The 21,658-nt window shown below is 48.7% G+C and overlaps 2 protein-coding genes across 13 annotated transcripts in view; one reads left to right on the top strand and one right to left on the bottom strand.

The window, feature by feature from the left end:
* The first annotated feature begins 1,836 nt into the window (after positions 1-1,836).
* Positions 1,837-6,635, top strand: LOC102976373 (uncharacterized). The gene is made up of 3 exons (XM_055091213.1): positions 1,837-3,538; positions 4,458-4,774; positions 5,413-6,635. The coding sequence occupies exons 1-3, from the start codon at positions 3,499-3,501 to the stop codon at positions 5,677-5,679; spliced, it is 624 nt and encodes a 207-aa protein (XP_054947188.1). The 5' UTR covers positions 1,837-3,498; the 3' UTR covers positions 5,680-6,635.
* A 731-nt stretch (positions 6,636-7,366) lies between these two features.
* CYRIB (CYFIP related Rac1 interactor B) overlaps positions 7,367-21,658 on the bottom strand; it is a 162,125-nt gene continuing 147,833 nt past the window's right edge. For 5 of the 12 annotated variants that reach the window (XM_024129367.3, XM_024129364.3, XM_024129366.3 and 2 more), the window contains 3 exons: positions 20,144-20,270; positions 18,629-18,699; positions 13,052-13,792 (listed from right to left, as the gene is read on the bottom strand). In XM_024129367.3, coding sequence (XP_023985135.1) covers positions 13,729-13,792; positions 18,629-18,699; positions 20,144-20,270 — 262 coding nt within the window. In that variant the 3' untranslated portion in view covers positions 13,052-13,728. The other 7 variants (XM_028500185.2, XM_055091208.1, XM_055091209.1 and 4 more) reach the window with 3 other exon arrangements.

The raw sequence follows: 21,658 nt of genomic DNA, 5'->3' as shown, positions 1-21,658 counted from the left end.
TCTCAAAATTTCTAAATGCCACGTGAGCCAAGTAACGTATGCCTTTTGCCCGACTGAGCTGGCAGAAAGCCCGGTGGTAACCTCCGGGCTGGACATCTTGAACCCTGTAGAAGACAGATGTCTCAGAGTTCCGTCAGTTTCTCCCCTTTGCGACCACGCCCACCTGACCCTGAACTCTAGGCCGGAAGACAGGCCAGCCGCCCGCTGTACCCTCCCGCTGCCTGCAGCAGCACAGAGTCCAGGCTGCCTGCTTCGAAAGGCCCCTGAGCGGGGGAGCCCTGGAGAGCAGCCCCACCAGCTCTGCCTCTTCTCCTGCCCACACCCCGCACCCCTGGCAGGAAACTGAGGACTCCGAGGCCCTCGTTCCTCGGGGAGCTGCAGAGCCAGAAGGAGAGGGAGAGCCTGTACGTGGTGACGAGGCCATGGAGGCTGCACAGGACGCCACGCTTCAGAGCCTGAGCCGAGGAGACGGAGCGGGGCAGCTAGCTGTCACTCCTCCGGCCCAGCCGTTTCAAGGTGCAGGGGGTGTCCCGGGGGTGCTGAAAGCCAGCAAGAGGCCCACCCTCCACCCTAACTCCTGCCAAAGAGCTGCCCCCTGGAGGTCGCCCCATCTAAACCAGGAGTGGAGTTCCTGGGCGCCTGTGTCGTGGTTCTCAACGCTGCATTTTAGAATCCCCTGGAGAGGCGTCGTGTTGTTTTCTGATTATTATTTTTTTAAATACCAGCACCCAGACACGCACACGCACACGCACACGCTCACGCACACACAATCTCTTTTAACTGGTCCGGACTAGGACCCAGTTGCTGGTCTTCTTTTAACTCTCCCAGGTGAGTCTTACCTGCTGCCGGGGAGTAGCGTCACAGTGCAGGGGGGTTTGCATCCGCTTTGGAACTGGGCGCGTCTGGGTGCGAATCCCAGCTCCGCCCCTGGCTGGCTGGGTGGCCTTGGACAAGTCACTTGACCCTCTGAGTTTGACTTCTCTGGTCCATGAAGCTGGGCTGCACAATCGGGGTGAGGATTAAGCAGCGATGTGGGAAAAGTGCCCGGACGTGCTGAGTGCAAGGACAGTCCGTTTTCCTTCCACCTGTCTTCAAGACCCGGGCCTGCTCCTCAGCGGCTCTGTTCTTTGGTCATTCAGCGTCCATGGACCGCCGGTCCCCACTGTGACGGGGGGAGGCTGGGCCCCATGCTAGCATGCTAGGGCTCCGGGGCTCTCATCTCCCATACATCGAGTTGCACTCTCAGCATCAGCTCTGGGCCCCAGCTCTCGCCATCCCCGGGCGTGCAGGTGAGTACCGGTCAATAGCCCTTTTCCTGTGGGAGCAGCGCGATAACGGGGCCACCGCCGGCCCACGTCAGGAGCCCCGGCTTCCCAGCAGCCCCCAACAGCCGCCCCTCTGTGCCTCGGTTTCCACCTGCCCAACGAGGGAGGACGACTTCGAGATCGCTTGGCGGCTGGCCAGCTGCAGGGCCCCAGGGTTCCAGCTCAGCCTTTCCCAAAGCAAACACTCCAAACTCTGGACAGTGCTTACTGAGGCAAAATAAAACTCATTTCTTCATGGTGGGACCTTGCAGAGCTTTTACCGTGCCAGTGTGTACTGCTTTGACCCCAGAGCGCCTTGGGTTTTTTGGAAGTACCTCACGTGCAACATATTTGGCAGAATGCTGTTTGTGCTGTGCCTGAGGGTCCCCTGCCTTCGGAGCTCCCTCTCCCCGCCAACCTGAGAAGGCCCTGGTCACCAAGAGGGACCCTCGCAGTACCCCCCGCCGTGTCCCCCCATCCCCTGCTCCTGTCTGCCCCCGAGACCCCTTCCTGCAGGCCCTAGCATCCCGTGTGGACAAGACGTCCTGCTCTCCCTGCCTCTCTCCCAGCTCCAGGGTCAGAGCGCCACGGCCAAAGAGAAGACGGTGGCCGTCCCACGGGGCACGGTCTTGGCCTGCTGGGCGCTGCAGCTGGTGATGGAGGAGGATCGCCGGGGTACGCGGAGGCTGGAGGAGCAGGAACAGCTGCGACGCGACTCTCCCTCTGGGAGGGCTGGGAGCGGGGCAGGGGCTGCGTCCAAGTGGGGGGCAGGAAGAGGGAGAGGGGGGCCGTTTCCTCGTTGGCCTGGGCAAGCAGCCAGCCAGGCAGATACTGAAAGGGCGTGCCTTTCGCAGAGGGCTGCCGAGGCCAGCTCTCAGGGAGGGCTTGCAAGCCAGCCGGTGCCCTGCTTGTCCCGGGGGGCCGGGGATGGGGGGATGTGACTGGGGAAGGGTCGTGTTACCTAATTGGCACAGAGAACCACGTGGAGCAGGGCTGGTCCTGCTCGTCCGCGGCCCGGGGACTCCTCTCCTTTCCCTGCCTGGTGCCCCCACGCAGCTGTGCGGTACCTGCCTGAAGGAAAGCTCCGGAGAGACAGCGGCGGAGGTGAGTGACCCCTGCCAGAGCCCAAGAACGCAGCCAGAAATCACTCCTTCCCCGAAGAGTGCCCTGACCCCATCGTTGGGGTCCCTTCCCTCCCCACGCGCTCACCCCGCGTCACCCGGGCAGGGAGGGCCGTGTGCTCTCTCCCCGGTGGGAAGGAGATGGGCTGGAAAACCCAGGACCAGGCTGTGGGGAGAAGGATGCTGAGTGCAGGAGGCGCAGGCCGGCTCCAGGCTCCAGCTCCAGTCTTTTTTTTTTGTTTTGTTTTGTTTTTTTGCGGTACGCGGGCCTCCCTCTGTTGTGGCCTCTCCCGTTGCGGAGCACAGGCTCCGGACGCGCAGGCGCAGCGGCCATGGCTCACGGGCCCAGCCGCCCCGCGGCATTGTGGGATCTTCCCAGACCGGGGCGCGAACCCGGTTCCCCTGCATCGGCAGGCGGACGCGCAACCACTGCGCCACCAGGGAAGCCCCCAGCTCCAGTCTTGGTCGCCACACCCGCACGGCGGGGAGGCTGGGACTTTTCTTACCCGGTCAGGAGGATCAGCGATGATGTCTGGACAGCGTTCGGTACCTGGAAGGCTGGTTCTCAAGAGGCAGTTTGCACTGTTAACAAGACAGGAGTGGGAAGGCAGGGGCGCCTGACCGCTGCCAGACCCGCCCACCTGTGCCGTGGTGCTTAGCGCCTGAGAAGCCCTGTCTTAGCCATCCCAGTGGGGCAACTGGCCGGAGGTGGGGCTCAGCCTGGGGGGTCTCAGGAGCAGACACACAGCAGGCCCTTGGGCAGAGGAGTGGCCTTTCTTTGAGCTGAAGCGTCAGCCCTGGGCAGGGCGGGAGAGCAGGGGAGAGGCGAGGATAAGCCCTGTGGGCGGTACCTGCTATGTCGTCGGCGCTCAGAAAATGCTCACGGAAGGAAGCGGGGTGGGGCGGGAAGGAGGGAGGAAGGCAGAGGTGAGCCCATCAGGGTGTGCTCCGCCTGACGCGGGAGCTTCCCCGGGGCCAGGTCTGTGACGCCGGGACCTCCTGGTCAGGTTCAGGACACCAGGGCCCGAGTGGCGCAGGGCAGGGAGCCCGGGGAAGGGCTCCGGCACGTGCTGATGCCTCTCGCCACAGACGCGGCCTTTGGCCGGGCCCCAGGTGAGGAGCCCGACTTCCGGGGCCTGCAGAGGCAGGCTGGGCCCCGTTGCAGGACCTGGCCACGCTGCCCCCAGAGCTGCGGGACCCGCTGCTGGGCGCCCTCCAAGAGCTGCTCCAGGACGCTTGGGCGCTGCAGGAGCTCGAGGACACAGCAAGGGGCTCAACGGCCAGACCTGGGCTGGGGGCTGGCGTCCAGGACGGAGAGGGGTGGGCTAGGGGGATGAGAGGCAGGACGGGCCATGCTATGGGTCTTGGTAGCACACAACCTCAGAAGGCCCGGGGTGACTGGGTGCTGCCCCGTACCAGCTGTCGCATCAGAACCTCCCTGAGCGTTTGTTCCCTGAAGCCCAAGCAGGGACCCTGGTTCCGCATTGCTGGCAATGAGCCCAGGCTCGTCCCAGCCTCACTGGCGTCACGAAGGGCTGGGGACCCAGAGCGCGGGGACGGGGGCTTGGGTGGTCGAGTACGTGGCCAGAGGGGGACCCACAGCTGCCTCTCCCGGCTCCTTCTCGCTGCTCTCCTACAGCTGGAACAGGCCCTGGACGCTGGGGTGCTGGGACAGCTGGGTGGCCCTGGGGCCTCCTCCTAAGCCTCCCCCGGGACCCCTCAGGCAGCCTGTCACCCTCGAAAGGCAGGGCCACCCTCTGCATTCTTGGAGCGCTAGTAGGTAAGAGGACTCCCGTGGGCTGGGGTCGGGAAGAAGAGAGCCTGGGGAAGACGCCGTTCCTGGCTGGAGCCTCACGCTGCGGAGCAGGCTGGCCTGGTCCTCGTCCTGGTTCAGCCATGGGCAGCCCTGGGCAGGCCTCACCGCGTCCTGCTTGATAACCACCTTGCAAAGCCACCGGGCCGGAAGATGAGCTAATACACACGAACGCCTTTTGTAAGTGAAGCCCACCTTCCACCCTTAACGGATTTTTAGGAAGACGGAGGGGGACGGGAGTAGTCTTACTGAAGACCACGCAGCACTTCCAAGGCAGGCACGGTTCCCACCTTCTGGAATCTTCTGGGGAAAGACGGCCCCAGAGATACCTGGTGGGGCTTCTCCCCAGCTCAGGGCTCCTCTATCCCAGCCCTTCCTGCCGGGGCTGCCAGGCCCGTGAGGAGAGTCACAGGTGCCACAGACCCTTGGTGGCCCTCGCCCCCCCACCCCGTCCCTCCACGGTGCTGAGTGACACCCAACGCTACCTGCTGGCCCAGTGCCTGGAGAGAGGGGTCCTGCCTCAGCGGCTGGAGCTGGTGAGAACCTGGGGAGGGGATGTGGGGAGGACATCCGGGGAAGCAGACCTGCAGAGCGTGCGCTGGGCTCTGACCTCTGTGCACCCAGACCTGAGCCGCCTCTGCTGGGTGGGCTACACCCGGGTTTATTCACGATGATGAAATACGCGGGTTTATTCACGGATGACTCTGGGCTCCTCCCTTGTGCCCAGCCCTCTGCTAGGGCCTGAGAACACGGGTGGAAGAGGCAGCCCTGTCCCTCACAGGCTGCTCAAGGGGATACTCCAACAGGTGATTACAGACAGCGCCTGATTTAGCTTGTGTAGGTGGCGGTGGGAACCCAGGGGTGTTTCCCAGAGCGGGGGCCCCTCCATGCAGTTCATGGATTAACAGATGAAGGATAGGGGGGTGGCCGTCCAGGCAGAACAGCGTATGCAAAGGCTGGGAGGCACTGACTGCAGGCAGCGCAGGATAGAGCATTTTGGGGGGCGCGTTACTTGGAACCACAGTTCTGCTGGGAGCAAGGCCCCAGGGCCGAGGCTTCGTTGTAGGGAGGGCGGGGGGACAGAGGCCCCAGGCTCCCACCCTCAGCGGAGGGGGTGTTCCACTGCTCCCGGCCTTGGGAGACCTATCTGTTCCCTCTGGGTGACTCCTTGCAGGTGGCGAGCATCTTAGAGCCAAACTTCAACCAGACGGAGGAAACAACCTTCTCCCTCCCACCGGAAGTGCTCTCGTCCCTGCAGAGTGAGGATGTGGCCCTCACCCGGAGCCTGGTGGAGGGCTGTGAGCTGGAGCCGCAGGGCCCCGGCCGCCAACTCACCTGGGACCCTGGCATGGTGCCACAGCCGTCTGCGCTCTACGTGTCCCTCGCAGGGCTGCAGCTGCTGGCCGCCCCCGGCCCTGCAGCCCTCCAGGCTGATGCCTGAGAAGGGTGCCACCCTCACTCCAGGGAGCTGTTGGCCTGGAGCCTCTGAGCAGGGCCGGGATGCAGTGGCCCCTCCGGCAGCCACAGGTGGCTGTGGGGCTCCCCGGGACTGGCTCACACACCCTCTTCTCTCCCTCACAGGATGGCCCCCAGACGTTAGTTGCCTGTCCACATCTGGGGCGGGGGGCACCAGTTAGGCTAGGGTCCTACCTTGGATCAGGCTGCTTCCTGGAGAGGCAGTAGAGGCTGGTTCCAGAACAGCCTGGCCTCCATTCACTGCTCCACCACCGACAGCTGGGTAGCTCTGGGCACGTCCGGCCTTCTCTGTGTTTCCTCCTCCTGTAAAATTACCCCGTAAAGTGGGGTGATAAGAATTCCTAGCTCACGGGATCGCGGCGAAGATTTGAAAAGTTGTACATAAAGTGCTCAGAACAGTGCCTGGCTGTCAGCTATTATTGCGCGATGTTGTTATTATTAATAATAGTGTCACTGTTCTGGAAGAAGCTGCCAGACCTTTCTCCAGGTTAACAAAGGACTTGGACAACCTCCCCTTAATTTCAGCTCCCTGCAGCTCTCCTGCAGCCTGTTTTCCCATTTGTAAAATAAGAGTGACGGATCAAACTGCTCAGTCGTCACCCAGCCGCACCATTCGGGGATTCCACTACAGACTGGGGTGCAGGCCAAGGGCTGTGCATCTTTGTGTGAGCAGTGGGGGGTGTGGGCACGCACACGCGTGTGTAAGGGCGTGCACGGGGAGAGCCTGAGCACACATCACAGGCCAGAAGCAGCTCTCCCGACTCCCAGCTCCGTGCTCTTCCTAGCAGAGCACACCCAGACAGAAACAGACCTCAGTAAGACAGCGCTCAGAGGCAGACAGATCACGTGGTTTTGCCCACTCTCAGCAGGATCACTTTATATATTCTCTTCGACTGATAAAACCTGTCTAGCAATCAAACAATGGTCACTGTAAAAAAAAATAATAAAGTTTCAGAAAGGTATGAAAAACATTTTAATTTCCTTAATTCCATTCTCCAGAAATAACCAGTACTGACATTCTGATGTTTATCCTTTCCGTATTTTTTCCATGCATTCATATAAATTATCTTGCAGAAAAATTTGGTAACGTATGTATAATTTCATAAACTTGCTTTTTAAAAACGTAATATATTATGTGTATGCCATCAGACATTCTCTGTGACATGAGAAGTGAGGTTTTGGGCAAGGGAATCTTTGCAGACCTTACACCAACCCCTGGAAAGCTCTATTCTGGAAATAATGCACCAACGTCACACTTTCACCAAATTTAAGCATCTTCAGTTCCGTCTGGAGAGTGTGGACACGGGCTCCTCCTTGTGGGGAGAGCAAGAACAGAGATGCTTTCCACTCTACATTGCCAGTTGTCCAGTCCATCACGTGAATCAGGTCTTTCTTTTTGCATGTTGCTTTTATGGGCGCAGAGAGGCCCGTGTTTTAATAAGTTAATGAGCCACAAGTAATTTTAAAGGGATTAATGTTCAACTCACATGTCTTAAAGGGCATCAAATGAGTCCATATACATGGTCTGCATGAAAATCCTCTCTCCTTTCCCAGCCCCTCACCTCCTGCAGCTGCCCCAGCCCCTCTGACCGCCCCTCCGCCTGCCTGACTTCTCCTTAACCCTTCCCATCCCCCTCTTCCTCCTCACGCACCCGCCTCTCTCTGAACTTCATTACACAAACTGGCCCATCTTCTCTCCCAGCAAGAATCTCTCCTTTTGTAGGGGTGGGAATGGACATCCAGTGGCAATGAAAGGCTTCTCTCTTGTGGTCTGGTGAACATAATAATAAATGTTGTTCCATAACACATACATTTTTAAGTTCAACTTTCTTGAAAACTAGCTTCTGCCTGAAATTAGAGGTAGTCACAATCGGAACCAACAATCTAATTAAATCAAACTCGTTCTAGAAAGTGAGAGTTCTAGCAGCAGCAGCAGCAGCATCAAAGATGGAGAAAACTAATGTAACACAGAGCAAGGGCCCTGAAACCAGCAGATTTAGACTGAGCAGTGGCTCTCGCGGTAGCTGTGTGACCTTAGGCAAGTTTCTTAACCTCTCTGAATGTTTCCTCATCTATAAAACGGGGGTAACAGTATCTCCCTATGTTTGTGCCCCTTGAATAGGCATGCTCACGTACAGTGGTTTCCTCCCTTTATAGGACCCCTAGAGAGCCCACTCGTCGGCGCTCACAGGATGATCCTCGTCTGAAATCTTTCAGCGGCTAAGTCGGGGGCTCCAGGAGCTGTTAGCTTGGGGCCAGCAGCAGAGCTGGGATAGGTGAGCTGCCCTGCGGCAGTGGGGGTCTGAGGAAGCCGCCTCTCTCGGTGCACGGGCGCCTCCTCTGCCTTTGACCGCCCGGAGCAGCTCTCCCTTCTCAGGACCTCCCCCAAGCACCTGGGGCACGGCCTGGAAGCCACTGTTGTCTTAGCAGCTATTCCAGGTCAGAGGTGGGACCACGGAGACTGACTTTTACAGGTGGGGAGAATGGGGCCCAGGGAAGTCGTAAAGCCAGCGAGTGAGGGGCAGAAAGGGAGCAGAACCCGTACACTGGAGACTCTCCTCTACACGGACTGTCCTGCGGTCCACCCTCCATGCCCCTGCCCCTCCGCCCAGCCTCTCGCTGCCAAAGGCTCCCCGGAGGACCACTCCCCCACCAGACCAACAGATGCCATTATAGAGAGGAGGGGGGGAAGGCAGGCCTCACTGGGAGGATGACACCTGATCAGAGACGCAGGGTATGACCCATCTGCCACCCCACAGCGGGACCAGCCACTGCCAGGGGCCTGGACAGTGCAGCGCCCTCGCTGCATTTGAGGGACAGCAAGATTAGCGTGGCCAGGGTTACCTGATGCGGAGTGAAGGAGACGTGATATCTGTGGACGTGCACGATGTATGTACAGGTCTGTCCTCACATCACTGTTTACAGTGACAGCAGTTTGGAAATAAACTGAGTCCCTCAGACAGGGACTGGTTTAACGAATTATGGTACAGGCAGATAACGAATACACACAGCATACACAGAGAATGAGGATGCTGTCTAGGTAAAAACATGGGACAATCTACGATTCTCATTAAGTGAATAAAGCAAAGTATGGAATAGTATATGGAACAAATTGCACTTGGGTAAGGGCATGGGAAGAATAAATACTGGTGACATAAAATTTGAACCCAGGTCTATCCCACTTACTGAAGGCGCACCGTTTCTACTACAACCACAGATTTAGAAATTTTTCCAAAAACAGTACTTGAAAGATCCGGGTGTTTTGTGTCAATATTCAGACCACATACTACTGGGAGGCTATATACCAACATTTGCTATTGTTCACGTGGCTTCCTTCACCCGAGCGCCCTCTTTATACACCCAGAAATCCGCTGCTCTCCTCCATGACGTCCCCACCCGGCACCCATCTTCAGTCCTAGGACACTGTCTAGGTGGGCTCTGGACAGGTACTTACTATCTACCGACACGATGACGCGAACACTGCTGCAGTTATCACCATACCGGTGCTCAACGTTTAAAATCATTATGGTACTAGTTTTGGTTTCAGATACCCAGTTAATCGCCCGCCCACTCAGAAACCAGTGCTTCCTCACAGTAAGTTTTTATCGATCAGTTATAGGATCTCTAAAGGATCATTAAAATTAGGCAGCTTGCCCTAACACCCTCACAGACTGAGGAAAGTAGTTAGAACTGGTGCTGTGGACAATTCTAGGATCTGTGGACAACCATACATGTTAACGGACAAGACACCTGAAACAGGTTACAATACAAACGTCACGACGGTCGTAACAAGACTGGCACTCAGCACTCCTGCCGTGCACTGGACAGTACAAGCAGCATCGGGCACAGCCCTCAGGGCCACGGTGGGGCGCTAAGCGTTTCAAGTATTCTGTTTTATAAATGAGGACACGTGAGACTCACTCATCCAAAGGCACACTGAGTGAAACTCAACTCCACCAACTCTGAAGTCTGTGTTTTACTTTAACTGTTTACACCAATGCTGCCTTTTGCAGACAGTACGGACAAGACACATAGTATATGAAACAGAATCAAACGTTAGAGATACTGTCTCAATTCTCATTTTACTGATTAGGAAAATAGAGTTCCAAAGAAGTGATATGGCTTGCGTTTCCTGAGTTTTTTTTTTTTTTTCTATCAAACATTATTTAATGACAGCTGTGCATATAAATGTAGTTGCATTAGCATTAATATTCAAATCCTGGCGGCTCTGAGCTCCCACCTGCATAACTTCAAAGTGTTATCACCTCCCTCCGCAAGCCTGCCTCAGTTGTTGCTGGGAGACGCTGCAGGGGCCTCACGCGTCCTCAGGAGCAAACCTGACCCGCTCTCCTGCAGAGACTGTGGGCCAGTCAAGGAGGCGCCATGCAGACAGGACCCTCCATCTGGCCTGAGGGGGACTCTGCCCACCTCGAGAACCGCTCCCTGGCCCCATCCCACGCCGCCACTCAGTGCTAGCACCACACTGACGCTGTGTGGGACCTGACCCCAAAGCGGGCCTCCTTGAGCTCTGAGTCTCACCACGACTTTCATTAATCCTTCTCGGTCAGCTTCTGCCCCATCCCCTCTCCCAGCTAGGCCAAAACCCAATTCTTCAGGCCAGACAGTTTCCTGAGTTTTTAATCTACAGATCTTTCCATTACATCTTCTGGGATCACCACGTAAAGATTGTGAAATACGCTCTGTTAAGGGATTATAAGAATTTATGAACTGGCAATTCCTGCAATCTCAAATGGAACCAGTATGGCATTTCAACTCAAAAGACCTGGGTTTGAGCACAAACGCTAATTAACCTTATGACAAGTCTAAAATACTTGGAGCAGTCTTAAAATAGTCCAGAGGGCTTCTTAATCCAAATCTCTGAAGTGAGAAAACAGCCAACCGAAGAGTTCTACTCACCTAGGTGGAGGGCTGCAGAAACAGGGCAGATAACAGAGCATCATGGGTATCGTTGGTGAAAGACATGATGCAACGGACAGTTTACACTGTGAAGGAAGAGACATGGGGACTGGGGCAAAGGATGAGTAGAGAGATAGCGACCGGGCTGTGTTTTAGAGGTAAGAGGGGGTAAAAGGACGCTGCCTTAGGGTGACAGAAAATTTACCTGCACAGAACAGAGTCACACCTCCCTCCAGTACACAGGGCAGATCCTGCTAATTAATGCTGGTCCTCTTTCCTGATGAGCCCATGGCCGGCCCCATAATCCTTCATTCTGAGGATAGACATGAATAGAGATCAGACTCGGCAAGTGAGAAGATGCCTTTTTGTTCTCTCTGGCTATCTGAACGGCCAATATTAGACCAAACTAAACCCACTTCCTGGCAGCAGAGATGGCTCCTTGTATCGCCCTGCAGCACGGTGCTTCCGACACACCAGGTTCTCAAAGAAACCTGCTCTCGTAACTAGGTGAGAGATCGGTAAACTTTCTGCAAAGGGCCAGGCAGTAAATATTTTAGCCTCTGAGGGCCATATGGCCTCTGTCACAAGAATTCCATTCTGCTGTTGTAGTGCAAAAGTAGCCAAAAATAACATGTAAACAAATGAGTGAGGCTGTGTTCCAATAAAATTTTATTTACGGGCACTCGAATTTGAATTTCATATATTTTACACATGCCACAAAATATTATTTTGACTTCTGTCAACCTTTTAAAAATGTAAAAACTATTCTTAGTTCATCGGCTGCAGAGAAACAGGTGGCGGGAGGATTGGCTCACAGACGAGTTTGCTGAGCCCTGGTCAGAGGTTGAGAGATCTTTCCACTTACTCTCCAACGTGCAGATCTCAAACTAAGTTACTGTGAAGGCCGCAGCCGTATTACTTTATTTCAGCTGCCACCTTATTTTTAATTTACGTTCATTCACTCCGTTCAAGCACGCACACTTGGCAACTACTTAGATTCGGACAGAGGGCAAGATCCTTGGGACACTGAAGGGACCTCAGACATGGCTCTTTTCTCAAGTTCTCACAGTATCAGGAAAGAGGTAGAGCGAAACATCAGCAGTGTTGGATGAGATACTTGTATTAGAGCCTTAGGGCTGCCATAACAAGTGACCCCCAACTGGGTGGCATAAAACAAGCTTATTCTGGGTCCCGGAAGCCGTTAAGTCTGAAACCAGGCTGCGAGCAGGGTTGGCTCCCTCCGGAGGCTCTCGGGGAGAGCGGTCCGGGCCTCCCCTCCGGCTTCTGGTGCTGCCGGTGACTCCGGGTCCCTCAGCTGGCAGACACGCCGCTCCGATCCCGCCTCCATCTCCACACGGTCTTCTGCTCTGTGTCCATCTCCCCTTCTTTTCTCTTATATTGAGTTGAGGGCCCCATGTAATCCAGGACGGCCTTATCTCCAGATCCTTGACTTCAGCTGCAAATGCCCTTTTCCCAATGAGGTGGCATCTCCAGGTGCCAGGTGCACGTATCTTTGGGAGAGGGGGCACTATTTTACCCATGACAACCCTCTTAGTAGAAGGTGCCTAGAAGGAGGTGGCTCGTGTATATCCCAAAGGCTTCGTCAAAGTGACACAAGCTGGTCCTTGAAACACAAGAGCTGCTGTTCATCAGATGGACACGCGGGAGGAAGTGAATGACAGGCTCAGGGACCAGCCGGACCCGGGTTACGGAAGCGTGACACTGCGTGCAACAATCCGAGCAGCACACAGTTGAGCCTGGCTGGGAGCAGGGTGTGGGTGGGAGAGAGTGAGACCAAGGCCAGAGGGGTCAACACGGATTCCATCATGAGGGGCTGTGGGGCATGGTGATCTGACACTACTAAGCCAGAAGGTTCTGATGGAATCCTCTGGCATTTTCTCCCATAGTTAACTGTTAAACCAGCATGGGTGGACTAGACAACCTTTAAGCAGCTTCTCCCAATCAGGACACTTACATTTCATGATTACGGTTTTATGATCTTAAAGTAATACGCATGCGCGTTTCCTACCACTAGTGATATTGTGGCCTTCAGTCTCTCCTAGGAAGTCCCTCGTACACTCACTCTCCTCCCAGTAATAAGGACTCTTCTTCCTCCACACTCTGTTTCAAGTTGCTACCTTCTCGCTCCTGGAAAATGCCTATCAAGCAAGAGTGTAGTTTTCCTTGTTACTACATCCATACAAGAGTAAATCGAGGATGAACGTCAAGTATGACAAGATCACTAGTCTTACTGCACTTAGCAAGATTTTAAAAGCAATTAAAATGATAAAAAAAGAAAAGGACCCAGCCCTCCCCTAAAAGAAGGAAAAAATAGGTAATGTGTATGTACATTCCATAAAAATACACACGGGGAAAGCTCCAGAAGCCTAAAAACAAAACACCAGTAAACCAAGCCACACTTAGAAAAATGAAAGCTGATTTTTATTTTATCAACAGCCATTCTTTAAACATGAACATGCATACGTAATATTCTACGCACACATCACAGTTTTTAACATTAGTTAATAAAGGTTAAACACACAACATACATCCTTACAAAAAAAGTCAAAATGCAAACTTAAAACTTTAAACAAAAGTCTTACTAATTTAAAAAAAGTTTGTGTTGGGTACCATTTGTACAACACAGTTAATTTAAACATTTTCATTTTGGCTGCACATGAAAAAAGCGGCAGTAGAAAATAAAGTCATTGAGGGTTTTTAAATAGCAGAATAGGCAGTTTTGCCATGCAGGAGAAGCAATATTAAATATTAGTTTTCAAAAAAAATCCACATTTAAAAATATTTAGTTCAAGTCACAGAATTTTTCTCAGTAGAGACCCCAATGCAATGCATAATTAGCTGCCTTAGATGGCCTGTTTGAAAGGACAACATCCCTTCAGAGTATAACTTTACTGATTTTGGCACAGAAAAGAAGTCTTAAGAACAAGAATATGATTAAAAAAGAGGGAGAGGAACAGAGGAAAGAAATAAAAAGCAAGAGTAAATGAGATAGTAATTGCAATCACTAAAAACTGTGCATTCTCAGTCACTGCAGAATACTGTCTTCTGTCTACAGCAGGTGCTTATTCCAGAACTGTTATTGCAGCATGGATTTAATCTGCTTGGAGGTAGTCTCATCATTCAAATGTTTTGTTGTGTACCTAAAAGGGAAACACCATCAATTTCAGGGAGTTAACAAACAAACAAACATAACCTGCATCAGGTTCTATAATTATGGTAAGAGAGGCAATTGGCCAGGCAATCTTCTCTCACAAAATTATGCCTTTTCATTCCAGCTTTGATCCTGTTCAGGTCCTCCTAGCTTATGCTCCTCTCACCTTTTAAACAGACTATCCAATGGCTGTTTAACTTATTTAGAACTACCTTGTTGAAACTACCTGGTTAAATTCTAAAGTAACTGCTCACTCACAGGAAAATAATTGTTGTCCTATATCAGGGGTTGGCAAATTAGAGCCTGTGGATCAAATCCAACCCACCACCTATTTTTGTAGGGCCTGTGAGCTAAGCATATTTTTACATTTTAAAATGGTTGGGAGAAAAAGTCAAAAAATAGTATTTCATGTTAACGTAGAAATTACATGAATTTCAAATTTCAGTGTTTATAACATTTTACTGGAACAGAGCCATGCTAATTCATTTAAGTACTGTCTATGGTTACCTTCTTGCTACAACGGCAGAGCTGAATAGCTCTGACAGACAACACATGGTCTAGAAAGCCTAAAATAGTTGCTTATTCTTCGGTCCTTTACAAAAAAAAAAGTTTGCCAACCCCTGTTCTATTCTGTATTTAAGACAGTTCAACTATTTCAGTTCTGTCATATCCCAAAATGTTTCAATTCTCTAAGTGCCTTATTTCCAGGCAGATGTGCTTTAAGTATGTAAATGCAAATTAAGAACCTAAAAAAAGAATCACTAGGAGTGATTATTATTTTATGAGAAGATTCACCATAGGATTCTTTTTAATGGCAGAAACTCAATAAGCAGGCCTACTGTGTGTCAGGCACCATTCCAGGAGCTTACCATCTGGCAGAGGGAGAAAGATGATAACACACTACTCCTACAGAAGGGGTATTAGGAGCAAAGGAGGAAAGTACTGGTGGGGCCTTAGAGACAAAGAGGGACCAGGTCACGCGGACACTATAGGCCACAGGGAAGAGTTTCGAGATTATTCTGAGGTTAACGAAAGCCAGTGGAGGGTGCCGAGCAAGGGAGCGATGTGTGATTCCTCTCTGGTTGTTGCGGGAGAAGTGCAGGGAGAAGCAGCAGCAGAGGGGCCAGCCAGGGGGCTGGGAAAGGGTCCCAGTGACCAAGGCTCGGACCGGATTAGGAGCGATGGAAATAGGCGCTCAATGCCGGAACGTGGGATACATTTTGGAGATCGTTCACACAGAACTTTAATGCTGGATCAGTTAGCCTGGTTTACAAGCATTTCATGCATCTTCAAGAAATGTATCTCTTTAAGCAGATACACACGGATGGTCTCTCTGTGTTAAAGAAATCTGAACTCAATTCTCGTTAGGTTCATTTCAAATCAATTTAAAAATTGAAGAAAGTACCTCAACTCAAGTAAATCCTCAGAGAGGTAAAGAGACAAATATGTGCTTTAGTAAGTCTGTGATATACTACTCTACAATTTTACTCAGAGGTCACTTCCATACTGTTCTCATATTACTGAACAAGACACCAGACTGGCACATAACAGGTACTCAGTTAATATTTGTGGAAGGAAGACAAGAAGCTAAGCAGCCAGCCTGAAAGAAAACTCCATAAGGGAGAATTTTTACGCCAAGTGGCAGGTGATGTAGCAAAGACTTAACCTTTCTGTTTTATTTCCCAAGTGCAGATAACGTATATATCTCTATACAAAATCCTACTGATGTCAGGAAATAAGAATTTTCAACAACCATTCCTTCATTTCTGTTGTTTCCATCTCCTTTACACAGCTGCACAGTGGAAAGAGCCAAGTAACAGGCACGACAAAATGTCAACTGCAGAGGAAAGCATGACTACTCAGCAGTGGACTGTGCCCGCGCGGGAGGGGTGAGCGCTTTCCTCTCTACGCAGATGTGCGCTCTCGCTCCTCCCGAGGGATGTGATCACAAGCTTCAGCAGTTCTCAGAGCCTCCTGGACAGAGCCAATCCAGAGGCATGTCGCAGCATCACACTCTTATCAAGAAAAGGCCAATGGCATCTAACGTAAGTGAAAATAATGTATGAACGTGTATGGTATTATTTTACTTTATGCATAAACACAAAGTCCTTTTCCAAGTACATATGACTTTTCTACTGAAGAAAAGCAACTATTATTTACCTTTCTTTTTAAACTTAATAAAGAAGGCAATTATAGAGCACTGAGCCTAACTCCCGGCTCTAGCTTTCATTTTCTGTCTCTCTTTTAATCAAAGGCACTTGGTTCCATTCCCCCACCTGTAAAATGGAGACATGGCTCGTTGCTTTCTCTTAAGCACATGGTATAAGCTGGCGGGAACTATATCACACAGAAAAGCACTCAAAATAGGCAACGTGTATATATATATATGCAACTAGACTCCTATTTGAAACTTGGCTCTGAGGAAAATGATGGAGTGAGCATCTCTAATAAATAAGCTATTCACTAAAAGAAAATAATGCAGCAAAAATGTGTTCCATTTTGTAGAGGCAGAAATAACAGCACTTTGGGAATTCCAAAATGCTTTCTTAACAGTATCTTCTCTGCTCTGAGTGAAGCATATTAAGGGTTAGGTTGGTTTAGTTTGAGTAGTGTTTCTCAAAGTTTCAGCATTATCTACAACAGACAGGGTGTTCATCAAATGAGGTGCCTGAGCCCCACCCCAGACCTAATGAAGAGACTCTGTGGAGGTGGTAACCTGGGAATCTGCATGTCCCTTTCCAACCAGATTAATTCCAAAGCACACTGAAGTGCAGTCTTATGGTACAGTACTAAGGCTCAATGATGTAGCATCAAGTATATGGGATTTCAAGAATAAAATCCTGAACTTGAAAATAGATTCCAATGCTTATTAGCTATATAATCTTTAAGCCTCTCAAGAGCTTAAGGTAACTACTGTATGATGGAGATATCCCCAACACCCCATACCCACCACCTACCTCACTAAGCTGCGGTAAAGATTCAATAAAGCCACAGACATGAAATTGCATTGTAAATGTACAGTGACATAAAAATGATACTAATTATAACCACTACTACATAGCAACAAGTATACTGATAAACTTTACAAAACCTCCCAGGTGAAAATTAAGAACCAGACACAGAATATGTGTTTCACTATGAATAATAACAGTTCAAGAGTTATCTCTGCAACAAACTTTTATTTTCTGATTTCCATTATACATTTGGAGAGAAAACTTAAAACGGACAGGTGGCTCTTGCCTCAGTGGTCCTTCTCTTCCTCTTTCCCTCAAACGCAGATTGCTGTGTGGGAGACTTCAGTACCCTTTCACTCACTGCCACTGCCCTCCTTTGCCCTACACCAAACTACTTTTACACTTTGAAAAATAAAAGTAAACTCTGAGTTTTTAAATTAATGTTTGAAGCACAGTCCCTTCAGGGTAAAGAAATATGTAATACTAAAACCTCTTAGACCTCTATTACCTCTTACTTTAAAAAACCGTCCTGTCACTTACTGGCTTTGGAAGACTCTAAGTAATCAGAAAGAAAGGGCCTGGGAGAAAAATCAGGCTGACTGGGACACAGGGAGTCCTCAGAAAGGGACCAAGTAGGAAAGAGTCACAAAACCATAAATATTGGTAAAACCAATGAGAAATGTCCAGAGTAAAAACTTAAGGTTTTTGATAGGCTTACGGCTGAAATAATTTGACATTATAAGAATTTTGTTGTTGTTGTTACATTACGTTCCTTAAGCGTTTGGTGTTCATTTAGATCTCCTTTATTCAGCAGTCACTGCTTGTAGAATACTTTTCATCACCTTAACAAAATAATTTCATGGTTCCACTCAGCTGAAATGACACATCCTAGATTTTGCTTTATGACTTACAAGGTGACTAAGTATCCAAAAGGAATAACAATCTGCTTTGCTCACAAAACACGTGGGGAATATAATACTAAGTTGGAAATCATTTTCTTCTATTATGTGAACTACAGTGCACTGCAGTGGAAAGCGAAGATGGCCAGGACCTCGAAAAGCCACTAAATGAGTATTTCTGCATTCATATAATTTTTGTGTTCAAACACAAAATAATCAAGTAACAAGCAAATCATCTTTTTATGTTAGGGAAGTTATACTACCAATTAAATATCTGTAGTCAAGATGTTATAATGTGCTGACATTTTCATTTAAAAATATTACAGGATTCTTAGGAGCTTCAGTAACTAAATCAAGTAAGTCTAAGCTGAGAAGACATTAAATAATGACTACTTTATTTTCATTGTAAGAAATGCACAAAAATAATAGAGATCTGTATTATGAACACAGCAATGTAATTATACTATATTAAGGGAAAAGAGTCAGTTGTTAAACAGTTTGTATGGTATTATTTTGTAAAAAGATAACTATTATATAGAGCTATGACTATATACAAGTGTTTAAAAAAGAAAAACTCTGGAAGGATATATCCCAAAATGTTAATAGTGGTTTATTTCAAAATAGTGAGGTTTCATTATTTCCTTCTTTTTCTTTAAATTTTCCTGTTTTCTGAATTTTATTTACAATTATTTTCATTAAAAAACAAAAAAGAAGCAATCCTTGCTTCAAGGGGGGCAAAAAGTGAAAGCCAAACTCTTTAGCAAAGAAATGAAGCTGCTATTTTCATTTATACACACACAAACACACACACTCATTATAAAAATATTGTAAACAATATCTGAAAGCAAGATTACCAACAAGCAAAATGAGATCTTCACATTTCTAACATTTATATTCATGTGTTATTCATATTTTGAAGCATTTTCTTAATACATTTGTTCTATACATATATACCTTTACATGTATACACACCTGAGAGCATTGAGAAGACCTTCTACACTATTAGGAGGCTGGTCCTTAAGAACCTTGATACAACCTTTCATCTAAGTAGAAAAGGAAACGGAAAAGGTAAAACATCGATTTTTCATCTAACATTCATTCTCAAAATAGTTAATACTTAAACCAGCTCCATAACTATGCACTCATGAGAAATTACACACTAGAAATGTCAAAATAATTATTCTTAGAATAGGGGAAAAAAAATCTACCCAAGTGTTATTTTCAGTTTGTCAATCAAACAAAACTTTTTGGGAACCCAATCAGACAAACTGAAGCACCACCCAACTAATGAGAAAACTAAGGGTTTACTAAAGGGAGGACTTCCTGGAAAAAGTGTGGAGTAGCCTTTTAGAGGACGGAATGGACACACTGGTAAGGAAAAAAGACACCTTCCAGGTAGACGAACCCCACGACAGAAGTAATAAAGTTCATCACATGCAGAGGACAGTATTTTGCAGGGCCGAGATGACTCGCACAGGGGAGTTTACAGAGGGCCTCGACAGCCAGGAGGGCTCATTTGGAACTGATGGGGATGGCGGCAGGGACTCGTTACGGGCTATTTCGAAAGGGAACAACTCAATGAAGATGATCTGTAAGGAAGATGAGCCTGATTATCGTGAAAAAGCATAACACAGTAGAAATACCACAGGCTTTGGAAGCCATGGAGATGTGGGTTCAGAATCCATGTACCGTTCACTAGCAATTATATTACAAACCTCTCTAAACTTATTTCTCTGTTAGTACAGGGAAAATAACGCCTATATCCTAAGAGTATTTTCAGAGTTAAATGAGAGAACAAATATTAAAATTCCTGGGACACAGAAATCATTCAACAGATGTTGACTTAGTTCTCCTTACACAGAACAGATATGAGCAAAGGCAAGAAGACTGCCTAGTCATCAGTCGTCTACATGTGAAATGCAAAGAGCCTGAAACTAGTTGTCAAGGGTAACTGGAAGACAATTCTCAGTAAAATACAGCTTATAATTTTTATGAACCAGATGTGAGAGTGAGGAGAGAAATTACAAAGTAGAGGAACCCAGGCTACAGCCACAAAACATTATGACTGGGAGGGGGAGGGGAAAGATGCAGCCTTCAACTGTTTTCACTGAGGCACCGCGACTGGCTTTTAATATACATTTGTAAGTAAATCATTTAAAATGGGCTTTGGCCAAAGGAACGAAAGGACACAATAAAAAAAAAATTTATGTCTGATATTTACATATATTGCCAAATATGCAGAAGTATCACTTATCAGTATTGAGGAGATACTCTAAAAGACAGTACAGTTATCCTTCAATCATTCTATTCCATCTGTATATAGGCTGTAAGAAATACCGCAAGAGAGAGGCAACCAAAATCCACTATTATCACAAACTATAAAAATAAACTCTGTGACAGAGTGCAGCTTGCCAGCTCTTTAAATAAAAGCCTATGGTTTCCACTTATGGAAATTATTGGTAATTATATAAAACAAATATAACTTACATCAATTTTTGAAGTTTTGGCAAATGCTCCCACTGGATGTACGTGGTCATAGAGTATTATGACGCCTACCATTACCCTCAAGCAGAACGACACTGTTTCTTCATTTGTAAATCTGCTTCTGTATTCCCTGGAGGGTACAAAAGATATGGATGGATGAGGCACATCACAAACTCATGAGCTTACTGCTGCTCAAGGTTGTATTCTGTTGATATCTAAAAGGGACGCTACTCTGCAATGAGATTCCCAGAGAAATGATGGGGGCGGAGCAGTTATCACTTACGTATTCTGGTCTCTATATGCACATTGGTATATTACCCCTTCTGCTTAGCGGAGATGAGACAATTTTAGAGAAATCAAAAGTGGTGGACTTCTCTGGTGGCGCAGTGGTTGAGAATCCGCCTGCCAATGCAGGGGACACAGGTTTGATCCCTGGTCCGGGAAGATCCCACATGCCACGGAGCAACTAAGCCCACACGCTACAACTACTGAGCCTGCACTCTAGAGCCCGTGAGCCACAACTACTGAGCCCACGTGCTGCAACTACTGAAGCCTGCACGCCTAGAGCCAGTGTTCTGCAACAAGTGAAGCCACCGCAATGAGAAGCCCGCGCATTAAGACGAAGAGTAGCCCCCGCTCGCCATAACTAGAGAAAGCCCGTGCGCAGTAACGAAGACCCAACGCAACCAAAAATAAATAAAAATTTAAATAATTTATTAAAAAAAAAAAAAGTGGCCCAAAGTAAAAGTTTGGGGATGGGTGTTCTGAAAGGCTGTCATCAGCAATAAGATGAAAAAGCCACTAGCTTAACAGAGAAAGTACATTTGCTATTTAGGGGCTAAGTTGATGTAAACACATTATTGTATTACTGGATTTTAATTTCCTAAAATTCAATTATATTCTTCTCTCAAATGGGGAAAAGGAAATAGCACTTCTGTCTACATAAAAGGCAGCATGGCATAGCAGAAAGAGTTCAGAACCAGAATGGAGACATCCAAGCACATGTGTGAGGTCAGCTACCGTGCATCAGTCCCTTTATTTCCCAGGACTTTACTCCCCTAAATGAGAATGATGATATGATGATTAGCAGTTGCCCTCTTACTTCATAAAGTTTTCCAATAAGATAAGTATATAATAGTGCTTTGGAAAATAAAAAGCTCCACTAAAACTAAAGTTATGTAGTAAAACCGTATATTATTCAGGAACACAGGAGGAATTCTTTCTGCCTGCTGACAGGAAAATCCAGACAGAAAACACTGTGGTACATGTTACAAATGGCTTGAGAGAGTGGAGAAACCCAATAGAGAATTTAGGTGAGTGCTGGGTTTAAAAAAAAAAAGAAGACTGAGACCTAATATTTTTTTTTTTTTTTTTTTGTGGTACGCGGGCCTCCCTCTGCTGTGGCCTCTCCCGTTGCGGAGCACAGCCTCCGGACGCGCAGGCTCAGCGGCCATGGCTCACCGGCCCAGCCGCTCCGCGGCATGTGGGATCCTCCCAAACCGGGGCGCGAACTCGGTT

Source organism: Physeter macrocephalus, chromosome 15, assembly GCF_002837175.3.
Source record: "Physeter macrocephalus isolate SW-GA chromosome 15, ASM283717v5, whole genome shotgun sequence".
In the NCBI taxonomy this organism is placed as follows: domain Eukaryota; kingdom Metazoa; phylum Chordata; class Mammalia; order Artiodactyla; family Physeteridae; genus Physeter; species Physeter macrocephalus.
The sequence above is the reverse complement of the archived record's forward strand: the minus strand, read 5'-3'. Positions and strand labels throughout refer to the sequence as shown.

Excerpts from the sequence above, each read along its gene's own strand:
- LOC102976373 (XM_055091213.1), top strand. The coding sequence starts at position 3,499 with ATGCCTCTCGCCACAGACGCGGCCTTTGGCCGGGCCCCAG. Across the intron at positions 3,539-4,457 it reads GGCCTTTGGCCGGGCCCCAG|GAAGACGGAGGGGGACGGGA; the intron begins GTGAGGAGCCCG and ends ACGGATTTTTAG. Across the intron at positions 4,775-5,412 it reads TGCCTCAGCGGCTGGAGCTG|GTGGCGAGCATCTTAGAGCC; the intron begins GTGAGAACCTGG and ends GACTCCTTGCAG.